This window comes from Thermobia domestica, chromosome 11 (assembly GCF_964235325.1).
Source record: "Thermobia domestica chromosome 11, izTheDome1.hap1.1, whole genome shotgun sequence".
Lineage (NCBI taxonomy): Eukaryota > Metazoa > Arthropoda > Insecta > Zygentoma > Lepismatidae > Thermobia > Thermobia domestica.
In genome coordinates this window covers 189367610-189395349 of record NC_137464.1, presented here as the reverse complement: position 1 = coordinate 189395349, position 27740 = coordinate 189367610, and the positions used below count along the sequence as shown (strand labels likewise).

The following is a 27740-nucleotide window of genomic DNA, read 5'->3' as shown; positions in this document are numbered from 1 at the left end:
TGTTTCAATCCGTTCTAGGACCATGGTCACGAACAGTCATTTCAGGAGCTAGATAAGCAAGAATACACTAGTTAAACATTAATTTTGTTGCTATGTCTTATATCAAAATAAAATAAATCCAAGTGTTTGAAGAAACCACTGTATATGATTAACATTGTAAGGTTGAAATTGTGTCTATTAATTCTCTTAGAAATAGTGGTTACTACAATCGGATAGCTTGTTCTATTATGTAACAAAATAACTTTACACTATCACATCTGAATACAAGAAACTTAGTCGTTTGAGTTCATTTAACTATGTCTGTTCTTTTATGTAAAAATTCTCATTGTGTTTAAATAAAATTGTTTTTCTTGTGTTTCTAACGAGATTTTGTAATAAAAAGACACACATAATTAAATGAACTCAAGCGATGAAGTTTCTTGTAGTGACGTGTGGTGGTGTAAAGTGACTTTGTTGTATAACAGAATAAGCCACCTGATTGTGGTTACCTTAATTTCTAATATTAAATGAACACAATTCCAACCTTACAACGTTAATCATACACAGTGGTGTTTTCAAATATTTGATTTTATTTTATTTTGGTACAAGACTTAGAGACAAAACTAATGTCTAACTACTGTCTTCTAGCTTCTCTAGCTTGTGAAGTGATTCTTCGTGACTATGGTCCTAGAACAGACCGAAATGTAGAAGAATGGATTCTTAGACAAAACGTAATAGTTGCGGTGCAAGATGAGTGAATTTTTTATAGTAAACAATTCTTCATCTAGTTCAGTGCTCATTTGTGTCAGCGATAATGGAAGACGATATCTGTCCCAAACTCGCTGCTCTTAAACTGACCATAGATTTTCAATAACGTTCACTGATTGATTGAACCATTTAATGGGGACGTCAGCGCCTAGGATGTCTACCCAGTTACAAAAAGACCAATGGCCAACGGATGGTCATAAAGATATCCAAAATGAAAACAAGGACAAAAAATAAAAAAGCTCGATGAAACAATAGAATAAAACCACTTAACTTAATTTAAAAAAAAATAAAACAGAAATCGTGAAAAAGCTAAAAGAAAAATAACAAATTACAGACGATATAACGAAGAAAATAAATATAAGAATAGTGATAATAATAATAATAATAAAAAAGGTAAATACTAAAAGAAAAGCTTAAATGAACATTAACTAATTCAGTCTCATGAATACAAGTAATAATAAAATCACAGAAACATGATATTTTTCAAAATCTTATTATGCTTTTTAGATAGTTTTAAACGTTCTTTGAGATCTGAGTATCCCGGATGTTCTACAAGAATGTTGTTGAACGTAAGAAATATCAACTGGAACATAATTTTATATTTAATTAAGACTCTTGATCAATGATAAGACTTAACCCTAGGAATACCAAGGGGAGAGGGATTAATTTTGCTCACACATTTAAATTTTCTATTTTATTTACGGTATAAAATGTTTCCTAGTAGCTCTTGAATATTTTTTTACATTGTGCGTTTGAATATTTTATAATACCATATTCTATAAGACCATGTTCTATTTTATTTATATAAGAAAAATAATTAACTTGTGCGAGCTTATTTGATCCTTTTTGGTACTATCCCATTTTTGTTTCCGCCATTTATCTTTTTATTCCATAACCTACATTGTTCTTTTTTTTCTTCTTCTTCTTTAAAGTGTTACTTCTGTCTCATATAAAAACACTAAAGTTTTTAAGAGCATTTACTAATGTTAAAGATATTATTAGTTTCATCTTTTCTTGAATGATGTTTTCAACATGTAATATGTATGTAATGATGTCGATATCACACATGTAGCCATTTATGATAAATGTAAAGTAGAACTACTTCACTAGTTTATGTTATTAGATTAGTTTAAAATTCATTAAAAATAAAAGCATGCTAAGAATCAAAGTCTAACCTATCGTGTTGGGCTGTCTGCAGTCACCTTCATGCCAGTTTTTGTATTCCATGTCAATACCAGTTTTGTTCTTAGAGGCAAAGGAGTCAGCTACTGATGTTTTTCCCTTCTGCTGGTTAATGAGGCTTCGTGATCTCATTTACTGTGCCTTGGAACGAAACAGGTTATTCACTAATGCAGAATATTATTGGCGTAGTGAAACATACATCAGCTTCAACTGTTCGGAATAAAGGTCGGCATCGCTGGTACGACTGTTAGGAACGAAGTTGAAGTGAATTGCCCCCTCCTAATTCCATCAGACACAGAGCATGGCTTTACTTTAGAAACGGCCCTGTTTGACGATCGGTTCTGGGGTAGATCTTTGCTCAATTATTATTTTTATATTATTGGAATTTCGGGAAAACACACATTTTTTGCAGCATGTGTCAAACCGTTTCAAGAAAGGCACATCACGCGGATTTTACAGCAGTTGTCGGCACACATCGTCTCTCCTTTGTGTCTGTGCTAGGGTCAACTCATGTGGCACAGTACGGAAGCTTCTTATGCTTTTCCCGAGTTTGTGAAGGAAATGTATTATAGTGGAGTAGAACATTCTGATTTGGTTTAACAATCATTGTGTGCTGGTGGATGGATTTTTTTTCAATGGTGTGTCGTATGATCTCAAAATCTATCACCCTGAGGCGGCCGGACCTTGGCTGATTTTTAACATTTTTACTTGCAATCTGCAACTTGCAATGGAATTTTTCGAAACAACGTGTTGTGTGGTTCACTTCACTTTCCTTTTTGTACGACAAATGTTTTAGTTGCTGCCGCAGGTTATGCCCGAGATAGAACTCATACAGTACAGTTCACGTATCAGATTGTTGAGCCTCATCATCATTGCCACTAAAAACTGACTGAAGATGCTGTGCCACAGTTCGCACAAAGAGCAGCACTCGCATTACACCACGTACTGGTGTGCCTGAAATGTTCACATTTGAAACAGCGTAGGCGACTAGGAATATAGGGACAAACCTTGAGTCGATAATAACCAATCTTCACGTAATCCGAAAGTGTAGACAAACTGAAAGTAAAAATCAGTGATTAAGTAGCAACAATTTCACCTGACTTCTTACTTTTGATGTGAGCTACATCTACAACACGTTTGTCAGCCAGCTCTGTTTTAATCTCCTCCTCGGTGGCATTTAGAAAATTCCAACATGATATCACACTGCAAGAGACGTCCAGTAGACGATGGGGTTCTGCCAACATGTTAACTGGTCGAATGATAGTTTAAGAAGCTTCTTTGTTTGCTTCTCGTCCACCGTTTCCAACAATAAAGTGCCATTCTGTAATTTCTTGATATATTTAACCTGTCCAGTGTTATGAGTAATAACTTTATTAATGAGAAAAGAGGACAGGCCCTTAATAGCAATCGAACTATCTGCTTCAGCATTGACACTATCAACATCTTTATACTTAATTACAAGATATCGTACAACAGGTACCACGATACTTGTCTTTTCCATACTATGTATAAGTTTGGTCTGGACTTTTTCTGAGAGGGTGAGCCCGAATCCATTTTAAAGACTTTTTAGTACCCATATAAAGTTGGTATTAAAAATACATTTATAAGGGAAAATGTGTGTGAAGGCGGCAACTTCACACCGTGGTGCTTGCGAGAAGAACTTACGCGACTCCTCTGGCTATCCTATAAGCACACCCTCACCGTAGGATCAGCGTGAGGCCAACATGGTCAAGAGGAGTGAGGGTGAAAGAAAATCATTCCCGTCGACAGAAAAGCATGGCTCCAGAGAAAGAAGAATTGGAAATAATAATAAAAAAAGAAGAAAAATTACAGACTTTTAGAATCTGTTTGTATCTTTATTATTTCGTAACTTTTTTTTGTATTTTTAAAAATCTTTTCAAAGACTTTGACAGCGGATAACCTAAACCCTGGACGCAAACAACAGCAGGCCGGAGTGAGTGCACCTCGACTCCAGATGGGGAAAATGTACACGGACCATCCACTTCCAAAGACTCCGACCAACCATTCAGGACACCACTCTATCCAGTCGTGCTGGGTGCGCATGCGCTTCACTCCTCCGTTCCATGGCTCCGAGTACATGCGTCTTAAAAATCACATCCATAATCCATTTATCGCAAACAGGCCATAGCAAGGTTGGCATAAAAAAAAATCACATCCAAGAGTTATTTTTCTACTGTGCTCGATCGCGGGTTTTACATGCCTGTTGATCGACCGGGACAACCCCAATCTGGAAAACCAGTGACTGACTGCAGTTCCGAGGAACTGAGCGATGGGGACACCAGATCAATTACTTCTAGATATTAGTATGTTTAATATTATTTATTTCTATTACCTGATTACAGAGCATCGTATGAAATGAAGAACAAACCATTTATAGCATTTTATAGTATCATATCATGAACACAGCCGCGGATTATTTACAAGATAACTTAAAGCAAATATAACACAATTTTGTGTTTAATAATGAAAGATTGTCAACAATAACTTTTGGTATTAGGTTAATATCATTATTTTAAATTCAATTATTTTTAGAAATCAAATATAATAGTTTATATTATTACCTTGTATTAAAGAAAAGTTCAAAATATCGAATTAAATAAAAAAACAAATGAATTTTTTAGTTTACCGTCCCATGGTTATGCCTTTAGGCAAAGAAGGAGACGCAAAATAAATAAGAAATTAACATCGAAATAAACACGGGATAATTTTTAGATAAGCTGCAATAAATGTAACAATTTTAAAACTAATTATCTGTTTTTACTCAATATGTGGTAAGTGATGTTTCAGTGATGATAAAATATTTGTAATAATCATGATGATAATGAATCGTATTCAAATCTAATCTAAGTAATATTTTCATTTACAATTTTGTTAGTAAAAGTACAAACCTTTTGTGATTCGACCCACGAAGTTTGAATGAATTTCTTCTCTTGATCTACCTTGATAGGTTCAACATATCTAGTAAACAAAATTAATACAACATCCATGATGACTGTAATCAAGTACGGTGGCTTGGCCAATTTTCTTACAGTTGCTATATCACCAGCTTTGATTGTCTGCAAAGAAGAAATTTCTGTAATATATAATTAAATTATTACAATGTCTTTACAGTGCATTAAAAGGATGAAAGACGAGTCTAGTTACCTAGCTTTCTTTATCTGAAAATTCTCAGCAATTCTACCAGATTTTCATATTTGACAACGACTTTAGGGATACTCTAGATATGTTGGCCAAATTTTAACGATATTATTAAGGTGGAATTGAATAAATACAGGGTTATTGTAAATGATCTTCCCGATTTCAAAATTTAATAACTCATGTTAATTTATTTACAATGACTTGCAACTTAAGTTAAATAAAACCAAAATTCAAAAACATTATTATTATTATTATTATTATTATTATTATTATTATTATTATTATTATTATTAATAATAATAATAATAATAATAATAATAATAATAATAATAATAATAACAACAACAACAACAACAAATACATATGTCTTACTTTCCACGAGAAAGATGCTTAATATGAGTGCCTTTTGTTTTCGATACACATGAATCCGGTAGTCGGATTCTTGGCACACTTTTCCCAGTGAACAGATGTAACTTCCTTGAATGCATACTCGAAGTCCAGGTAAATGGTTAGGTAGAGGTGGTGGCTGATATGCTTAGTTTTTAACATAATCCCACACAAAAAGGTCGCATCTGGCGACAGGAGGGACCTGGGACAAGGAAGTAGAACCTGATCCTTACGACTAGCAGCTTGTCCTATTCATTGGATTGGTAACCATCTGTTGAATTCACTTCTGACATTCCGCTGCCAATATGGGGGTGTCTTTTCCTGCTGGAAAATACAATGTTTCATGTTCTCTTACAGCTGCGAGAAAAGCCATGTCTGCAGTTTGTGAAGGTAGAAAAGTCTGTTTACAGTGTTCGCTTGGGAAAACATAGCGCCATTTTTGTTTCCAGATAACTGCAAAACAAGTTCACCTTGAGAGAATCACGAACATATTCTTCATAATAATGAGGATTTTCTAAAGATCTTCACATTTTGTTTGTTTACTTTCCCCAAGAGGTTCAAAGTAGCCTCATAAATAAGCACAACTGACTCATTCAAACCATCTCTTTCTATAAGGTTCCGTATCTCAAGGCAGAACTCAAGTCTTTTTACTTTTTTTTGTTTCCTTCTAGTAACAGCATTACAATATAAATAAAGAAAACAAAAATATTGCATGAATATTGAGAAGTTAAAACGGAAATTAGTGTCTACAACGTTTCCTTCTTTGTAACTGGAATAATGCACATTTTGTCCTTTGAAATTATTACAGGGTTTCTACTGATCTGGAGAAATCTACGGTATTCCCCTGACTTCTCCCTGACTTTTGGCAAGAAGTTCCCTGACTTTTATGACATGTATCCGATGACGTTGACATATAATTAGAGAATAAATAACGATAAACATTTATATATGAGAACATTCATTTTATAGAGACAAATAATAATCAATTGCTCATACGTACATTCCACTTGTCACCAATAAAAATCTGAGTAACGCTCAATACTGTATCATTAATGGTTGGCTAAGCTGAAATTAGTGTAAATTAATGTTAGAAAAAATATATTTTATAAAATTTCTCTGATTTTCAGTCTTTTCCCCTGAGTTTCCCTGACCTGCACCATTTTCCCTGAGTTTTCCCTAACTTCCCTGACTTCCCTGGCCAGTAGGAACCCTATATTAATAAATTTTATATCTATGTCAGTATTAAACTTAACTGTATTAAACTTAACTAATACAGAAGGTCAATTCATCTAAGATAGCCAAAGTTTGTGCGCTCACCTGCTCACGACAATCCGTTCTTCCACAAACGGTTCTGCTGATGTGGTGGCCATGAGCTTGGACTATTGCCTTGCAACGCAATTTCCACTGAAGCAGTGCGCGTCAAAGGTGTGTGAGGGGAATTGTAGATCATATCGCTTGACAAGCTTTCCAGAGGCCCCCCCCCCCCTATGGTGGTGGATGCCTACGCACGAGGCCTTGTTTCAGAATGCCAAAGGCGCAGAAATTCTTCGGCAATGCATCTGGTGATTTCACAGATATGGACAAGAAGGGTATAACAGACACACCAGTCTCCGTGGCCATACGCCGATAATGCGCGACAGAACTGCGAGCAGTGTGACTGAATGCATTGTCCATGTGGATCCACACCTTTCAGGTGTCCCTGCTATACAACCATGGGATGTACATTGTGTATAAGGGTTGCATGATGCTCGTTTGAAAGTAGGCTGCATTCATCTTGGTCTTTGAATCCACACGATGCATTGGCAGCTTCCCACGGGCGCAGAAGCCTGCCACTACCATGAAGCCTTTCGAAAACTTCTCGCGACATTCACGGACAAACTCGCCGCGGCCCTTCGCATCATGAGGTAAATAAAAAATGGCCCTGGGTTTATTGGTGTCATCAAGATAGATCCAGGCTTCATCCAGAGTGACAATCCACTGCCATTTGTCACCTGAGAGTTCATACAACTTTCTAGCGTTCGTGAATCTCTCTTGAATGTGCCTTGATAATAACTTATGCCCCATCGCCTAATGACATTTTTCCAGTCCTAAATTGTCCTTTATAATACGACCCATTGTGCTCTGTGATATCCTGCATGAGGTGGCAAGGTTGCTTTGGGCGGGAGAGTTCTCCTTCACAATTGATGCCCTGATGTTTTTCGCAACGCGTGGAGTCCTGGTTGGACCTATCCGTTTCCTTTTCACTCTCACGACTTGATCTTGATATTTAGGGCCGATGCTTTTACAGCGCTGACTTACCCGTGCTACTATACGGCTGCTGATATTGTTCCCCTTGCCGCACACATTTTCACAATCATTGACACACTGAAATGTGCTTCGAAAAGTGCACATATGTACCCTTCCCAATAAGATGTCACTTTAACAGACATAATAGCTGTTCACCACAACAACTACCACACAGCGTTGGACGTGACTTACTACTGAATTCACGGACTACTGACTTCTGGTTCCTTCTCCTACGCTGTGCTTGTCATCAGCTCTGTAGAACTGGCTACCTTAGGTGAGTTGACCTTCTGTATACAGTTTCATTTGAAATATATTCTTTATAAATTGTAAAGTTATTAAATACTTGCAAAGTTACATACACACATCCACTATGATTCTAAAATATGATAACTTCTTTATAATCTTCCGTTTCATATTAAATAGTGTATTACTTTTCTTTCATTGAAATATTTCGTATGAAATTGAAAATAAACAGAAGATACCTGTAAAGCAGCCTCTGCTGCCTCTAAAGCTGGTCTAGCTGCCTCAAGCTTTGCATAAGCAACTGCTTTGTCGGCCCCAATAACCCTGACGAGGTTTTCAGCTCTATCTTTTACCACCTGCACTTCAGCCTTCACTATCTCAGCTGCACGGGCCACCACGGCTACTTCCTCCAGTACCTGATACAAAATAATTTCCGTTATTTATCTACCAATAAAAGAATAAACTACAATACAAACATGTTAATAATAAGTATGACACAAACATTGTTAGTATAATCGTTTTATTCCAATAACTCATTCAATTCGAAATTCTAATTACTTAATCCATATACACACTGACATAACATAAATAATAAAATCAGGCCGTCTAAGATAAGCGGTGCCAATCCCTGAAATTGGATATGCAGATGTTCTAGTGTGTTGTGATGTTTTTTGGTACGTTGCTATGCGGACATCAATGTAGTGCTGGGGAAGCAATGCGATTTAAAGTATTCAGCACACCGTACAGTTTCAGCAACCAAGAGTTCGTGGTCAGTGGAGCAACCATACGTCCGTCTTTTTTAAAGAACGTAACCGTATTTATATGGTTACTAAACACTAAAACAACCAAGGATATGGTCACTAAACAATGCATTTCGATCCCAAAACTTGACTAAGATTTTCAAATAGTCCAAAAAATTCTCTGAGTCACAGTGGCGTATTTTGTAGGCTACCGGGCTTAACGGCAGTGGTGTTAGAATGCTACAAAATACATTTATTATAATAAAAACTAATTTATACTGATAATTTTATACTTTAGTATCTTTTCTAAATGATACAAGTTACTGAGAACTTAATGTATTTAGAAACACCCATTAACTTCACTGCACGCAGTCTGTCTCGTTTCCTTAAAAGATCTCCGATTTGGCAACGTAGCAGAAACTACTTCTCTAGTTACTTACTGCAGCAAGAATCGTGTAATCAGCGCATTCTCCTTCCCTCCAACTACAGCGTACGAACGGGCTGCCACCTAGCACCAGTTGCCTATAGATTGATCGGTTTCTTGGGTGTGCGCGAAGGGTAAAAGGTAGTTATACGAGTAATGACAGTGTATTTTTGGGGTCGCTGGGAATTGCCTCGGACATCTTGAGTCACATTCCGTAGCGGTTTCCGTCAATGCAATGGAAATTTTGTTTTACAGTATTTTGCGATAGTCGATATAGCTGTTATAATTATTTGTTGTGTTATAGGCATTACATTGAGAAGGCTCTTACAGACTAAGGCTACTTCGTTGGCTAATCGCCTATTTCAGTGTTTTTTTTTTATTACTCGCACAACTTCCATTTACTCTGGTAAGTAGAGTTACCATCTATACAAATTAAAATGTAGGGCTTTATGTAGCACATGGAGGTACAAATTTACGATCGTCTTTCGATTATAACTAAAAAGATAAAGTAAGTCTTTCTAGTGAAGAGCATACAGTTATCTAATTAATAACAGGAAAATACGTTGTAAGGTTTTCTCTTATCTTGAAGACTATGTAACGACGTGGAAACTAAGCTCCAATAATAATAATAATAATAATAATAATAATAATAATAATAATAATAATAATAATAATAATAATAATAATAATAATAATAATAATAATAATAATAATGTACAGGTGTTATAAAAGTTAGTATTAGCACAAGCCATCAAACCAATATACGCCACTGATTTGATATATACAATAGTGTGCCGAATTCTCAATGGGATAATACAATTTTCATAACACGAACGGGTAACGCCACACACTAAACAGGAAAGTGTGAGATAAGAGTGTCCGATACGCAAGTGTGTCAGAATCATTTCATTATATTATCTACAGTATATGGTGTATCTAGTTATTTCAACATATACTTGTACAGATGTAAATTAAATATACGTTTATAAATCAGTTGGGTACTTATGCGATATCAGTTATCAAACATTATAATCTAAAATCTATTTATGTGTTTTCTGTTTATCTCTACAATGTTATTAAATAGTGGTGTTTAAGAAAGCAGAGGCAGGGAAATATCTATAAATGCTAATGCGCCAGGTGGGAAGGATTGTATGCTACATTGAAATTTAGAGCTATGTCGGGTGTAGTTCGCTACCAGAAGGGCCACTCCTGTCGAATTGGTCTGAATGGAGTAGCAAGACGAAGTGTTTCCTGAGAGAAGGCATGAGTTCTTCTGGTTATCAAGTTTGTGAATATCATAGCGACATTAATTCCACTGTGGACAAAGAGACTTTAACGGCTGGGAATACTGCGGAGTGTAAGGTAACGAGAAACCACCAGAACATTTTCCTTAGCTGGATGGCAACAGAAAAAGAACACATGTGCAATGCAAGTCAAATCTCCCCATTTAAGAGGTAAAATATCCCCCATTCGGATCTCCGGGAGGGGAATTTTTGGGCAGGACTATTAGACGATAGAGTAATAGTGTGGTAAAGATCGCTGGAGGAAGAAAAACACGAAAGATCAAAAAGTTTAGGGTAGAGAGATAAAACGTACGTACCATGTTCCGGGGAGGGACCTTAGAAAATATTAAAGAAGACATGAAACAAATAATCTGGATTTGGCAGAAGTTCGTGAAGTTGGGTGGGAAAAAGGAAGGAAGGAAAAAGAACCTAACAGTGATACAGACATACTCACTTACGACTTCGCAGACAACTCAATAAGTAGAGAAAAACTATGAAAAAATATTTAAAAAATTTTAGACACAGAGGAGAAGAGTCTGTGCGTAATTGTGATGGAAGGTTTTAGTGCAGTTGTGGGAGAAGGACAGGAAAGTAGTGCCATAGGCAAATATGATTTAGGCGAACGAAATGAAAGGAGAGAGAGACTGGTTAATTTCCATAAACAGAATTCACTAGTAATTGGGAATGCTTTGTTCAACTAGCACAAAAGAAGAAGATATACGTAGAAATCCTCAATAGATAGCTAAAGATATCACAAAAACTATGTTACAATTCAAGAGAGTATCGAAATAGCTTGGAGAACATGAAGATCCATGGGCCCGACATTTTCTCTGATCCTCACCTTTTGTTGGTCGAAGTGGATATTCAACTGGAAAATGTAGCCAGAAGAAAAGTAGGCAACAAGAAGTTGAATACTGGAAAGTTGAAACATTAGGAAATAAGAAATCACTTCATACAAAACTGCGAAGGAAAGTACTCAAACGGAGAAGAGATGGGTGCAGGTAGAAACGGGAGGTTGCAGCATATTAACTGTATACAGCAGGTTGCAGAAGAAGTAGAAGTAGCAGGTTACCGCCAACAGGAAACGCCTAAGAAACCATGGGTTACAGAAGAAGTGTTGGAGAAAATAAAAATAAGACGTGGAAACGGCTTAATAGAGATGAAAGCATAAAGATGTACATAAAGTTAAACAACAAGTTACGACGGGAAACAGACAGAGCAAAGGAAGAGTTTTAACAGAAGAAAATATTAGGACATAGAAGAATTAGAAGTAGTGGGGAAATATGAGGGAATGTGTAAGGAGGTGAAACCTATGGAATTTACAAGGAAACAAAGGGATACTGCAATGGCAGTAGAAAATATGAATGAGAAGGTAGTAAGCAAGAGAAGAGAAGTCTTAGGAAGATCGGAAGAATATGTTGAGAAGTTGTATGAGAGTAGAGATAGCCCACAAGACCTAGATATCGAAATAGAAAATGAAATACGCGAGGACGATAAACAATTTAATTTGCTTCGGGATGAGCTTGAGAAAGCAATACCAGAGATTAGGAATGAAAAGGCAGCCAGGATAGGTAACATACCAATCGAACTCATTAAGAAATGGGAGACAAAGGCAAAGGAAGAAATATTCCGACTCTGTAATAAAATGTATGAAACGGGACCAAAAATTTCTGAAGATAATTGTGATGCGAAATCGAACCCAGAGAGATGTGAGGACCACCAAAATATTAGTCTCATATCACATGCAACAAAATTATGCTTCGAATACTAAAGGTTAAAAAATAAACCTTTATGGAAAAACAAATGAAGAAGTTAAGGAGGAACAGGTTGGGTTTAGGAGAGGTAAAGGTACAAGAGATGTAAAGGCTTATTAAGAGTTCATAGAAAAAGGGACAGAAGGGACAGATGTTGTGTTTATTGACCTAGAAAAGGATTTTGCCTGAGTAAATAAGGGATTTCTGATTGGAGTTTTCAAATAGGTTGGGTTGGAATGGAAGAATCGAACTCATAAGAAACTTATATACGAACCAACAAGTAAATGTCAGGGTAAGGTAAGAAATGGTAGAGGAGAGTTCAATTAAAAGGGGAATTCGACACTGATATTGTCTCTCGCCAACGTTATTTAACATCTATCTGGAAGAGATAGTGAAGAAGGGTCCACATAATGAAGACATTATTTCAGTAGGAGGTAGAACGATTAGGTCTATACGGTTTGCAGATGATATGGCGCTTGTTGCGAAGTCTGGAAAGAAAATTAATAAAATGTTAGAAAACTTGAGGAAGCGCTACGAAGAGCATTGGATGTAAATAAATGTAATGAAGACAAAAGCCATGGTGATTGGAACGAAGCGGTCGTTGTCAAGTATAAAAGTAGGAGGGGAGAAAATACAACATGTGACTAGTTTTTGATATCTGGGTTGTAGTTTTAGTGAATGTGACATAAAAGCAAGGATGAGAATAGCGGAAGTAGCATTTAGGAGAAAGAGAAGTTCATTTTGTGGGTTTTTGAGTAAAATCATAAAATGTTTCGTGTGGAGTATTGTGCTGTATGGGGTAAAAACATGGATATTAGAAGCGATAAAAAAAAAGACTGTAGGCTTTGAAATATTGGTACGATGAAGAATGGGAAGAATTAATTGGGTTGAACGGGAAACGAATTGAGCGTTAGAAATAGTAAGGGAAAAAAATAACAATTTTAAATGTAATTGTAAAGAGGAAGAGATACTGGTTGGAACATTGGTGGGAAAGAACTGTATTATGCGGGACATGCTAGAAGGTATGGTGGCAGGAAATAAGGAAAAGGCGAATGAAGCCACAGTTGATGGAAGATATTCAAACAGAAAATTCGTACATGAAGACGAAAAGATTAGCTGAAGACTGGTGCATGGAAGCTTCTTAGTTGCGGCAAGTGACCTGCCAAAATTACCTATGATGATGATGACAATTTCTAACTTAAATATTAATAGTAGTTCAATTGGTTAATTTTTAAGCAGTTTCGTTGACCAAAACTTCTCTATATATTTACCCTGTCCATCCATTCGGCCGGAAAGCAAAAAAAATCTCAAGCACTACTTGATCTATCACCACGAAATTTGGTTAGAGTGTAGATAGTCAAAGATTAGGTAACGAGTTCGTTTTTGGAACCGATAATAAAACCGGAAGTGGTAGAAATTAACTATTTCCGGTTTTAATGTTGATTGCTATACACCAAAAACGGTAATAAATAAAGATAAGTTATTTTCTGCAATCGATTAAGCGTCCCAAGAATACAAGATATCCTCATCTGTAACTCTCTACTAGAACAGAAAGTGGAAGAAATCCACTACAACTTCTGGTTTCAGTATTGATTTACACAGAGCAAGAATGATAACAGATAGCGAGAAGTGGCTTTCTGAAGTAGATTTACTGTTCTAAGAATAGGTACCATCTTCTCTATCAATCCTCTACTAAAACCGGAAGTGCCAGAAATCAACCACTTCCAGTTTTAACGTTGATTGCTATAAGATAAAAACGAGAACAGATAGAAAGAAGCGATTTTCTGTAATCCATTAAGCGTCCCAAGAATATATTTAATATCCATTCTAATCCTTCTACTAAAACCGGAAGTGGTATAAACCTATTACCACTTCCAACTTCAATAATAATTGAGAAAATATTATTCCATACAAACCAAACTCCTTTACGTGGTGTACACGTGACATTGTTACTTGCTTAAATCAATTTGACTGATTGGCTTAAAAGAGAAAAAAATCATACTTTAGCCAGGCTAATCAATGCAATTGTTTTAAAACTGAGATTGTATAATTATTTCTGAATTTAAATTATCTTATAATTTACAAATGTTTACGAAAACAAATACCTTGTTGGCCTTCTGTGTTGCAATAACGATTTCTTTATTCATTTCTTCTAGTACTTTACTTAATTCTGCAACATTTTCGGCAGCTTCCATCAACTTCTGAAGACCTACATTCATTCTCTTTGCCAACACATCAATTTCATCTTTCTTCTCAGTATATATCACTTTATATCCATCAAGGAATGATAAATACGACTTTGGTGTTACATGTGTCATTCGTCGGTATCTGTTGAAGAAAATTACTTTCATACTCAATATGCTAAAGATATCAAACTATATACATTAGTAGTGTGCAAATTAGATTATTGATATTGAGGGGGGGGGGGATAAAATGAAGCCCAACAGGACGCAGAAATCTGAAGGTGGAATAATTCAAAAAGAGACAGTAAGCTTCCCCCTTCATATATATAAATATGATCATTTGATAACAATAATAAACAAAAATGTATTAAATCAATGAATATAGCAACAATAATTCAATTCAGTGGAGAACAGTGGCGGCTTTAGTGGGTAGGCTGGGTAGGTACGCGCTTACCCACAAATTTTGAAAAGTATATAAACACTAAAAGATACAATAAAGAGTAAATATATTTTCACTATTTATATTAATTGTAGATAATTATTTAACAAATAGCATCAACCATTATTGTAAAAATAAAGTGTTACTGTCATTAATCAATCAAATGTGTATATATATCCATAAACAAGGGAACAGGCCTACCCAAAATTAAAATTCTAAAGTCGCCCCTGGTGAAGAACGCAGATTTCATCAAGGGGGGTTCAAGAACTCCATTTCGTATTCTTTCAGGACAAGTGTGATTTCTTGTAAATTATATATAGCATCTACATTGTTACCAGAATTTCTTAAAGATAGCTTAAGTACATTTCAAGAAACTATTATCTTATACGAGGGTTGGAACTTTAATAGTTTTAATAGTGGCAATACTGCTTCAGAGACGCTACGCAACTGAATTAAATAATGTCCCTCGTGTCACACGTTAGTTAAATACCTACCTTCCCTGAGCGCAAATTGACTCTCCCTTCCGATGTCACTTGCAAGGCCAGTAGACGAAAAGAACAGAGTTTCGTATAGCGGGCGGTCTATATTACACACACACACAGACACAGGTTTAAATAAATTTTAACAGGATCCCGAAGTTTAAATCCCACTACAAACAAAATTTAAACATATGACGAGGACCGAGTCAAATAATCTTCATCTATCTGCCGGACGTCATAATATTCTCACTTAGAGTTGCCAACTCCTAATAATATTGTAGGCCTTTTCCTAATAATATTGTAATAATAAATATACACACGTGGGTGGTGTAAGTTATAGTTGTCACGGTATTTTCAAAACAAGAATAACGGAGTTGATAAAAATTGAATATGCCAGAAGCCTACAGCACAAGCTTGTCATTAAGGTCTTCAAGTGGGAATCCGTATTGCCTCAGTGCAGAGTGGCAAGGTGGATACGAGCCTTCAAGAAGGGACGCCAAAATGTGGAAGGTATGCAACGCCCTGGTCGTCCCCGTGTCCTGAAGAAGACGTGAATGCTGTTACCGCGTTACTGGACACTGATCGATGCTTTACTATTCGTGAGCTGGCCCAAAAGACAGCTTTAGCGCATAGGCTTGTTCTGCACATTCTGAAGGAACGGTTAGGTATGAGAAAAATTGCATCACTATGGGTTCCGCATGAGTTGACGGAAATGCAGAAAGGGCCGCAATAGGACGCAGCTCGTACCCACTTGGCATGCTACAAGCGGGAAGGAAAGGCTTTTTTACGCTCTACCATTACGCTGAATGAAACGTGGCACAAATCATACCAGATACAATTGAAACCCCAATCAAACGATAACAAAATCAATTTCCATTAAATTTTTTTAAATGCTTTTGAGAATTCACTTATACACCATTGTAAGCATTTGGTTCTCTATTCCACAATACTAAGTCATATTATTGTACTACGTATCTGATGAATTATTACACTTGCTTGAGAGGGCACGGTGGCTAAGTAGTAGAGGGCTTAGCTTTGGTGCGTAGGGCCATGGTTCTATCCCAGACCAAGTAAGTTTGTGGTGGACAACATCGTGCTCGTGGATTTCGCGGGATATTCTTGTTTCGTCCCACTTCTTCATTCCACTAATTCTTCCATTATCATTCATTTGCTTTAATCATCGTCTCCCTTAGCTTAGCGAGCACAATCGTGGCACGTTAAAACTCAAAAAATCATTTAATTGTTTTACACTTGTTTTGCAAGATCACTGCTGTTTTGTCTACATTGTGTTATTACTGGTTGGAGAGACATGAGTGATTTTCAGTAACTGTACAGGGTTGTCAGAATATAAGAGCAGTAAAAGTCAGTATATATAGTTTGTTTCACATATTGGTTTTGTTATTGTATAAGATTGTTATGATTTGAAGAGGAAAATGGAACCGCTAGAAAAATTTCCACACAGTAATTTGCTCCGATATTGAAAAAATATATATATACACAAAATACTAAAATTCTGTAATGAATAAAAATCTTACATTGCAGACGTATTAATGTTAATACTTTGTAAAATATTCTTTAAAGTTTAAAGTTATTATTTTCATGAAGGACATTAAGTTAAGATCCACCTGAATGGTTTAATATTTGATCCCGTATTAAATAGTTTTATATGTTCAGTACGAAACAGCTAGCACTTAAAATATGTACACTGCTCCCATACAAATTTGATTAGGTTCAACTTATCCATTTCTTGCTTTCTTAAAAGCAAAATAAAAAAAAATAAACTTTTGCACATGCAACAAAATTTCACGTAAAAATAGTACCTCTGTCAACATTGCCATATGTCTAAAGTAAGTTGCAAATAAATAAGTTATTTCGCGATCTTGCTATCTGCACAAAAGTAAATAAATAAACCAGATGCGCAATACTCAGTTTCTCTAAAAGCGTTTAAATAAGTTGCTTATTTATCAACATCTACAGAACACGTGCCTTCAAAAGTTAAAATCAAGAGAAGCTGATTTGTTTTATTAAAAAATATTTAAATGTGAACAAAAATAAGTCAAAAATAAATTTCACGATTAATTTTTATGCGTTTTCAACACGAACCTAACGCTTATTGCATCAATTCCATTTTAACATCGGGAATATCCACAAGTCTCAGAAGCTGATTTTATTACTACAACTCGTTCAACGATTGAAGTATTTATTGTGGCCCCGAGTAGCGTAGTCGCTAACGCTCTCGCCTTCGGTGCGAGCGATCCCGAGTTCGATTCCCGGTGGGGGCACTCGGTCGAAAAAGTGTAAAACGCTTTTTCAGCCCAGCCACCCTGAATGAGGTTTTCCTGGGTTTTCCCCATTCACACCAGGGTGATACCTAACTTATAGGTCCCAGGACGCTTCCTTCCTTCCCTTTCCCTGGATTGTGTGCTCGCCGAGGGACGTCATCCCTCAAAACGTGAAGGGCTAAATGGCCTTAGATGACGAAAGCCCAGAAATCTAACTCCTAAATCCTAAACCCTGAAGTATTTATTATATTGTTAAAAAATCACGGCATTATGTTGTCTCTTGACAAACTTTCTCAATTACATATATTAAGATTCAAATTACTTTCAGAACACTAAAATGGGGAGGAAACAAGCTAGTTTAGTTTAAGTCATTACTAATTAGAAGACAGTTGTGTCATCTTATGCCGTTCACAAGATGACATAAACAATCAAGTATTATGGTTTTTGATTGATTAATTAACTGGTAGAAGCGTTTACTGAAGACGTCGGCGCTGAAGCTATTTAATACTCTCAGGCAAGGCCAATGGCGAGTACATACTTGAAATAAAAGCCCTCACAAAATAAAAAACAATGAATAAAAATAGAAAAAATGTAAATCGAATTTGAGCTACTAAAATAATAATAATAATGATAATAATAATCAATATTTGCCAGAATTCGTTGGTAACACGAAGAGTGGTTTACTTTTATTCGAATTTCCTTACAAATTCACCACAAAAAATGTCGCTATATTTTCCTGAACTAAATTTTCAATGCAATAGGTTTGCGATAAGTACTCGTATTACCATTCGGCTATGTAAAATCGTAGAGAAAAACATGGGGAAATCGGAGAAAGAAAGGTGATCCATCATAGCACTTAAAAAGACTCTCGAGTAGTATAAGGTATCAAAATAAGTGATATTCTTTCCTTACATTCTTAGAACAAGAATATAGAGTAACTCACCTGTCAAAGTATTTTACACATACATCAGCCACATCATCTTGAACCGTAGCCATCAAATCTATCAACTGATTCTTAGTTTCCGGTAATGCGACGATATCAAAGGGGCGCAAATAGTGTTCAGAGACAGCCAATAAAGCATCTTTAGGCCATCGTTGAAACCAGTCAATAGTGCAACCAGATATAAGGGCAGGAAATTTAAGAGATCTACTTCTGAATTTCCCACCAACCTTTAAGAACGAAATATATCTATATATTTGTATCTATATCTATATCTATATCTATATCTATATCTATATCTATATCTATATCTATATCTATATCTATATATCTATATCTATATCTATATCTATCTACTTATATTATTAGTATTTCAAATTCCAAGGGCTATTTAATTTCAAATTACATTCTTTTTTGCTTTTAGATATCTTCACGTTTGACATGTTACGAATGACAATTAAAAAAGTCATTGAGGAGTATTAAACAAAATATCTTTTGATCAAAAGCATAAGTTACCTAAAATTTATGAAACCTCTTATAGCAAATAACATAAAGGAAGATGGAGAATAAGGATAGAGGAAAAAGATAGATGAAAAGAATAACAAAAACTTACAGAAGTATAAAAAAAGATGAGCCAGGATACAAACTGATATCTATTAGCATCTGTCACATATATTGGCTAATTGCTAGTTTATCCATAATCAACATTTTATTTAAGTAAAATCATATAAAAGAAATCGATATATAAAATTGAGACTTAAGTCTGTTTTTAAATGAACGGGCAGACAGCTAACGGCAGAAACCTATTAATTTAAGTATACCTGTCAAGCAAAATTACCTGAGATCACACCACTGAGTCACGGGAAAATATTTCGGTAACCCAAACATGTAATTTTGGTTTTATTTTTAACTTTTCTAATATATAATTATTAATATATTAATATTATTATTTTTATTAATCCTATGGTCTACGTTTTCTAGATGATGCATCGAACTAACAGTATATAAGATTTTATTGTAGTGTAATATATTTTCTGAATCACTACATTAAAAGCATTTCTCAAACTATGGTCCAAGAACCACAAGTGCTCCTAGGAACCTGCCCCTGAGGTGCTGTTAGATTGAACATTAATCCAAAACAGACAGAAAAAATAATATTCAAGTGAAGCTCGTATAACACACTATAGTTGAAAATCTCAAATTTGGAAATTACATAAGTACGTAAGCGTCTGTTACTTTCTCTCCTAGGAATGACATTTTACTCTATAAAATATTCTTGATGGCTTTCAATTAAAAAGAAAAGAAACTAATATGCATTTTCGTTTTTTAATATCATTATAAAATTAAAAGGACATTTTAATGTTCAAAAGTGGACAAGAGTATTGTGATCTATAAGTACATTCTGGTTAGTAAAAGTGGTTCTCACTTGAAAAATGCATTAAAACATTCATTCTCTATTCAACAACTCAAACACCGTGCTCGTGGGTTTTCTCGGTGTTCTCTCGTTTCCACTCACTTTCTTCATTCCACTATTTCACTCATCTCTCATCATCATTGTCTCCTTTAGCCTAACCGGCATAACTGTGGGACGTAAAAATTAAAGATTTCATTTCATTTTTTTTATTCAACAACTGTCATCGCCAAGAAATCACTCTGACTTTGTAGAACAAAATCAAAGAAGAAGGAAAAAGCAGGTCAATTACAGAACAGCGGCGGATCTGTTTAAGGGGCACCCGGTCACGTGCCCTCCCATTCATGATCTAAATAGAACTGCAATTATTAAATCAGTACTAATACATTAACAGAAGCTTTTTTTCTTTTTTCTTTTGTAATGTTTGTATTTGTTCCGCCACAGCCGTGTTTGCGAGTGAAGAAGGCTGTGGTTATGCGCTCTCGTAGGATAGACGAAACTTGGCAACACAGCGACGGTTGTTTTTTGGCTGCGGACTTACAATCTCTATGCTTTGACAGTAGCCCTATCATCAGAGGTTCAGGGGATGTTATGGCTATGTCCATTGAAAATGGGCACAGTAATGTTGAGACCTGTCGCATGAGGCGCTGTGCTCTGTCTTATGGAACATACAGCGGTAAGAAGGTCGCGACAAGGAAATTCAACTCTGTACAAAGTGAACGGAAGGAGGGGGAAGGGGGAAGGAGGGTCAAGCCATTTTCAGAATTTGGGGATGGAAAAGGTTTATGCTTGGCCTTTCAGGGTATAGCGAATGACATATTAAGGGTTGCCACCATGGTGCAGTTAATTTACAATACATTGACCTTCTAAAATTTACACGCATAAGCTACCAATCGGCATCTGCAATCGTATTTTCAAATAGGAGCTACACTTTACGTATAAAATGTTTCCCAGAAAAGTAATAAAGAAACCACACATAATTGAAGGAAATGGACATATAGTAGTTGAAACAAATTGTTGTTGAAAACAAACAAATAATTCGTTACACAAAATATCAATCAGGGGCGTTTTTACACATGAGCCAACTTGGGTCATGGCCTGGGACGGCGAGTTTACTGAGACCATTTTTTTAATACCAGCTTTGGAAATTTCAGGTATTTATTTATTATGCATAGTGTGGTAATATGACACGGGATTATTGCATTTGTAAATATCAAAAAAAAAAAAAAAAGAAGAAGAAGAATCTGCTTGGCAAGAAGTAAGTAATTAACAATCCAGTTATTAATTTACATCAATTATTTCCCCTCTGACACCTTATTCTTTTATCGTAATTTTAAAACATTTCCATTGTTGACAAGTGCGCCCATACTGTGGTTTCCAAGGGGGAGGCAAGTATACGCGACATTTCAAATATGGGTTCAAATTTTGCTGTAACTAATGTAAAAATTCTATTGGGTTTTCGATATTCCGAAGTACAATTTCCTCTAGGGGGGCAAGCGCCCCACCTTGCCCCCCTGATGGGCGTCCTTGATTGTTGATAAACTTCCAGAATTACCTACAGTTTTCAAACATATCAACCGAGCCGCCATAGCAAGACATTTGAATGTTCAATGTTGTATTATTATTCTTGAACTTGGCTTATCTAATCAACTTGGTTTCATAATCAGCAACTGTCTCAGAATTTCTATACTGGTATTTAATTTATTGTTATTGACGAGGCGGCATTTTTATAATGGCTCGAAGGCGGCAAAAATGTTAAATACGTCCCTGAATATCACACTACTGATCTTCAACGATGGCAGGATTCAAGAGAATAGTCACTCTGTTTTCTGTTAGAAATTTAGTAGTCTTCTTTCCGTTGCAGTAGTTTTTTCTCCCCCCCCCCATCTTAACAATTGTTCATAACATAGCAACCCTTTAACCTGCCTTGAAATGTGTTCGCGATGACTTGCAGCCGACCGAATGAAACTGCTACCCCCTTAACAACGAAATAGACAGCGTGGACACTGGTGAGCGGGCTTTTTTTTTTTATTTTGTAAACTATGGTCTTATTAGCGCTTATTCCGGCCTAGTCAGTGTCAGTGTAGTGTGCTTATTTTGTGTAGTGTCATAATTCATGTGAGATGAATCAGGTAAGATAGATACAAACTAAAAACCTATATTATCAAGATCGTCTTTTAGCAAAAGAATTAGGCCCACCAAGACCAGAGCTATCCATAAACCAAGTGTTCAAAGATAAAAATAGAACGTACAATAGACGTTTCAGCAAAAGCGTGTACGAAAATTATTAGATTATTAAAGCTATATATATATATATATATATATATATATATATATGACGTCCTAGTATGTAGGTATTTTGGATGTGCCCCACTACTTTTAAATTCCACGAGCCGCCACTGTTACAGAAACGCACCTTAAAAAAAATAAATAAAAACGGAAATAAATTCATACACGAAAACAGACATATATTTAGAATATAGTGCTTATTTTGTGCCTACATTGCAATAAATTTAGTGCAATGAAATCGTATCAATTTTCAGCTCCCGATCTACCGTTTTTCGTTATGAATTTCCTTCTATGCTTCGAGGATAACCTGGTCATCGTCTCTGTCTCATATTCCATTAATGGACTCTAGGCTTGAAATAAGCACTATGTTCTTTTATCCAACCTTGATCCGATATTCGTTCTCAAGTTTTGGCCTTATATTTTATCAAATCGTCCAATTTTTGGCGAGCTAAAGCTCTGAAATGACGCATTTATACACCACGTTAGTCTATAATATTTTGTAGTCTGTTAGTCTACAACGAAATGAAAAAAAAAAAAAAAATGTTTATGTATACAAGATGCTCCGAAACAACGCAAGAAAACTTTAGAAAATGACTTCTTATACAAAACCATGAATATCTTATAGACTAACATGGTACACAAATGCGTCATTTCAGAGCTTAAATCAGCCAAAAATTAGTCGAGTTGATCAAATAAAAGGTCAAAACTTGAGAACGGAAGGTCGGATGAAAGAACATAGTGCTTATTTCAACCTAGAATCTATTAAAGGAATATGAAACAGGGACAATGACCAGGTTATTCTCAAGGCATTGAAGGAAATTCATGAAGACTTCTAAAAACGAAAAACGGTAAATCGGGAACTGAAAACTGACACGATTTCATATCCACTAATAATTTATTGCATAATCTAGGAACAAAATAAGCACTGTTTTATATATACGAGGGTCACTATGAAAGTTTTGAGATGTGAAATAACATACATACTTAAAATCAATTTAACTCTTACATTTTCTCAAAGTATTCACCATTACACTGTACACACTTTTGCATCCTCGAAAACACTTTTGGAAGCAGTGTTGCCAGTCTTTTTCTTCAAGTGTTGAAAGTTCATTCTCGTAAGCCACTACAGCTTCTTCAGGGCTGCAAAATCTCTTCCCACGCATGCGATCTTTGATCCTGGGGAACAGACAGAAAATCACACGGGGCCAGGTCAGGGCTATACGGCGGATGAGTCATAAGTTTGACCTCTGTAGATTCTAAAAACTGAATTGTGCGGACGCGTTGTCATGATGAAGCAGGATCCCACGCAAATCCAAACCTTTCTGAGCCGAAGATGATCATAAAGAATTGTTGTTACTGCTGGCGATCCAATGATCACTGTAGATTCAATGCCCTTGAAAGTTGTTCGAGGATTTTCTCGAATCATTTGTTCCACAGCGGCAATGTTTTCATCTGACACAGCTGTTGCCGGACGTCCAGCTCTCTCTTCATCTTTAAGCGATGTCCAGCCTCTTGTGAATTCACCAAACCACCGAAAAATTGTAGCACGGGAAGTAGCAAGGTCCCCAAATGCCCCCTGCAAATGGTCAAGGCTTTGTGTCTCGTTCAAACCACTTTTGAAATCGTAAAGGATCATTGCCCGAAAATGTTCCTTTTCGAGCTCCATTCTAGACAGCCGAATACTGCTCACATCAACAAACAAGTGAAGGCGATACGGCCACGCCGATAAGCGAGGCGAGTTGAAACTTGCTTCTCTTTTTCGCTCTGGATACCACTACCGAACGCAATTGTTGGAGTTCAAATTCTGTGCCACAACAATGCGTATCTCAAAACTTTTGTAGTGACCCTCGTATATATACGGAAACACACCTTTTAAAAAAGGAATATATATATATATATATATATATATATATATATATATATATATATATATATATATATTCCTTTTTTAAAAGGTGTGTTTCTGTAATTGACCTGTTTTTTCTTTCTTCGTTGATTTTGTCTCACAAGGTCAGAGTGACTTGTTGAGGATGACAGTTATTGTATGAATGTGACAGTTGGTTTCTTATTAGCAGAGAACAGAAACTGAAGGGTTTTGCAATGCGAGACTTTGTAATAGTTTCTTCTAACTAAATATAATACGGACAATAAAATCAATGTGACTAACAAGGGAAGAAAATTTTGCTTGTATGAAAAATACACACGTGTTGAGTATTGTTCTACAGTGTGTCCGTAAAGTTGGGCAAACCAAAGTTTGATTGCGTTTATCTTTTGAACTAAGAACGATAAAGACCTGAGACTTGAAACAAATGTAAGTGTGTTCTATCCAGATGTTTTCGAGATTATGACAAATGTTGGAATTTATAACGTTTTTGTGTAGTAACAAAAGAAAGTACCGAAAGTGTAAAAGAAAAAAATGTATGAATGAAGAAAATCAATATTCAGTTGCAGAAAACTGATTTCCTGTGGGTGGATCCCTGTGTATATGTGCGGTATGCATCTCAACATTTATTCATCGGTGCGAAAATGTGACAAAGTAGATGCAGAGTTGCCATGTAGAAAGGCTATTTAATGCAAGTCCATAAGATGGGTGTTTTTTTGACAGAAACGCTGCCCCTGTCAACATTGTTGTTGTAAAATTACTGCAACAAGTTTGTTTTAGGTTAATTAATGATAAGCAATGAGAATTTGCACATTACTGACTGGATTGGATTGCAACATAACAGAATTTAAGTGAGTTTTTGATTCTGCGACAATGAACCTTCAGTTCCAATTACAGTGCACAAGACAGACCAAGTTTGTAAATTCAATGGTTAGTATTGGATTTGTATATTATACCTTTTTAAGGAAGCCTGTTTCGATTAAGCAAAGGAAAGTGATCAAGGGTTATCTCTAATTTCATTACTGCTTTACTCACAGGAAAGATAAAGATCTAACATTTAAAAAAAAATATACTTTTTGATGAGTGAAGTTTTTTCTTTTTCTTTTTTTAAGGAGATTTTTATAAGAGTTCCATAGGACTTTAGCAATGCACCCATTTTTAGATGTCACCGAAGAAAGTATCAGAGGACGCTGAAACCATATGAGTAAATTACAAAAATTCGAGGTACAAGATAAGCCCGTTTTTATTTGAATTATGTACCCTATATCATATATTAGTAAATATCCTTCCGTCCTCTTAATCCATAGAGTCAGTCATTATCATTGCAATAATAAATAATAAATAAATGTATCGTTATATAGGGCATTTAGAACACAAAGGAATCAAGCACGATTGTTATCAAAGTTGTGATTAAAAGAAGTTTGTACGCTGTACTTAAGTACATGGACAAGTTAACACTGTTTCCTACGTTATAAGAGTTATTTATAATATCTGGATATTAATGTGTTAAGCTCTAAGAGGAGCTTCAGATAGAGGTTTTAAAGATGTACAAAATTACCAAAATGGACTTAATTCCCTTATACAATGAACACGCCTTATATGAATTTGTTGGAAAGTAAGTAACATAGAACTCAAATGATAGCAGAACAATACTACCCGTAAATTCCATTTTTGATCCATTTTCCCCTAAAATTCTTGTTAAATTTTATTTTGTCATTTTGCACGCCATTTTCGGTGTTTTATTTTACCACAACTGGCGGTCTTTAATTAATACACAATAAAATTAATATAAAATTCCAATATGAATTCAAGAAAATTCTAACACTCCTACTAAACTTCAAAATTGCCACAATCGGTCTTCACATATCAAGAATTATCGATTGTCATTTCATTATAGTGGCCACATTTAAACTTTTCCATGTTCTCTTAATATGAGCAAATCTTCTATTTTGTTTCCTATCATTTACCGTAGATATATAGTTTATAAAATCAAGCTGAGAACTATTTGAATGCCTTGGGTTACTGACAAATTGTGCAATGTAGCATCGAAACATTAAACAGGAAAACAATTTGTACTTTGCCAGATATATAAGGTCAATAATGTATCCATTAAACGGGTTTCATCTCAAAAAAAGATCTAAATGTTGTCTTTGACGAAAAACTCTCCTTTGCGGATCACATCATATTGACCTAATCCAGAGCCATGAAAATACTTGGTCTACTTTTTAGATTTCCTGAAATACAAAGTCTCCCTACCCTTACGATGTTTTACAAGGCTTTTATTTCCCCGACCATTGAATATTGTTCACTTGTATGAAATATGGCTGTACCTACTACTCTATTTCACATTGACTCGGTTTTAAACTTCTTTCTTGCCATAGTTAGGTTTAGAATTACTGAGTTACGTGATTAGTCAAGACAGAAACCAATGTCCTTACTGAACCTATGTACCCCTGACAAATGACGTCGCACAGCTGATTTACTTTACGTATAAAGATCATCAATGGTAAACTTGATTCTGAATTCTTATTATTGTGGATTAACCTTCGTGTTTCTCCGCGGCGAATTCGCTCTCTAAATTTACTAACTTAAGAGACTCCTAGGTTATCAATTGTTAAGTGTTCTTTGTTTTACAGACTAGCGCAAGATTACAACACAGTTTCAACAGGTTTCAACATTTTTACTACTGAACAACGAAACTTTAGAAATCAACTGAAGAGAATATTGTAAATTTATAGGTAAGCTTTCTTTTATTTGTATTTTTTCTTTTAATAGTTGTGTTTTCAATGTAGATGTTGTTCAGTTTGAGCCAAATGGCATTGTGCTGTATGAAACTTAATGAATAAATAAAATAATAATAAAAAAAATCAGAGGCATAGAAAAAAAATCGAAGGCAAGAAATTTCAACTTACAGGTGAGAAACATAAGACAATATGAAGATTATTCCGTGCTCGACTTATAAAAAACTCATAAAGGTTGTCAGGAGTTATAATTCCCTTCGGCCGTTCCTTCTTGAAAGCAGGTATTAATTCATTCTGAAGTTCTTCTCTTTCATCTTTAGGAAATAAATTAGCCACCTGTAAGTTATAAATAACAAATATTATTGACAAATTTATTATTAAATTTAAACAATGCCAGATAATTTATGGCAGGAAATAGAAAATAAAAACGGAATTTTTTTTTATAAAGTCGTCTTCATTTAAAATTTAATAAACACTACTATACGGAATTAACTATATAAAGGTAACCAAGAAAGTTCTGTCGCTTTTCGTGGAGGTCTGTGTTCAATTGGCCCTCACACCGTGAGTTGAATGCGAATGGAGATAAGGCGAAGGTCAGTTGTTGGTGTGGGTATATCCAACATACTATCTGGTTGTGGCACTTCAGTTACACCGTGAGCATGCGTAAGGACAAAGTGAACATGGGACCTCCACAGAGCGTCATAAGGGCGTATATGCTGTACGAGTTCAGACTGGGGTAAAACGCCGCTATAGCGGGGCGTAAGATATGCCAGGCCTTTGGTAAGGGTGTCGTGATTACACGAACAGTGCAGTGGTGGTTTAACAAGTTTAAGGACGGTGACGAAACACTCGAAGACGCACCACGTGCCGGAAGACCAACACATGTATA

The 27740-nt window shown here is 35.6% G+C and overlaps 1 protein-coding gene across 1 annotated transcript in view; it reads right to left on the bottom strand.

Annotated features, from left to right (window-relative positions):
• kl-3 (dynein heavy chain 8, axonemal kl-3) overlaps positions 1-27740 on the bottom strand; it is a 555080-nt gene that overhangs the window by 145524 nt on the left and 381816 nt on the right. The window contains exons 43-47 of the mRNA XM_081731423.1: positions 27023-27187; positions 18532-18758; positions 14311-14533; positions 8244-8420; positions 4839-5006 (exon numbers count right to left, since the gene is read on the bottom strand). Coding sequence (XP_081587549.1) covers positions 4839-5006; positions 8244-8420; positions 14311-14533; positions 18532-18758; positions 27023-27187 — 960 coding nt within the window. The remainder of the gene's footprint in view (positions 1-4838; positions 5007-8243; positions 8421-14310; positions 14534-18531; positions 18759-27022; positions 27188-27740) is intronic.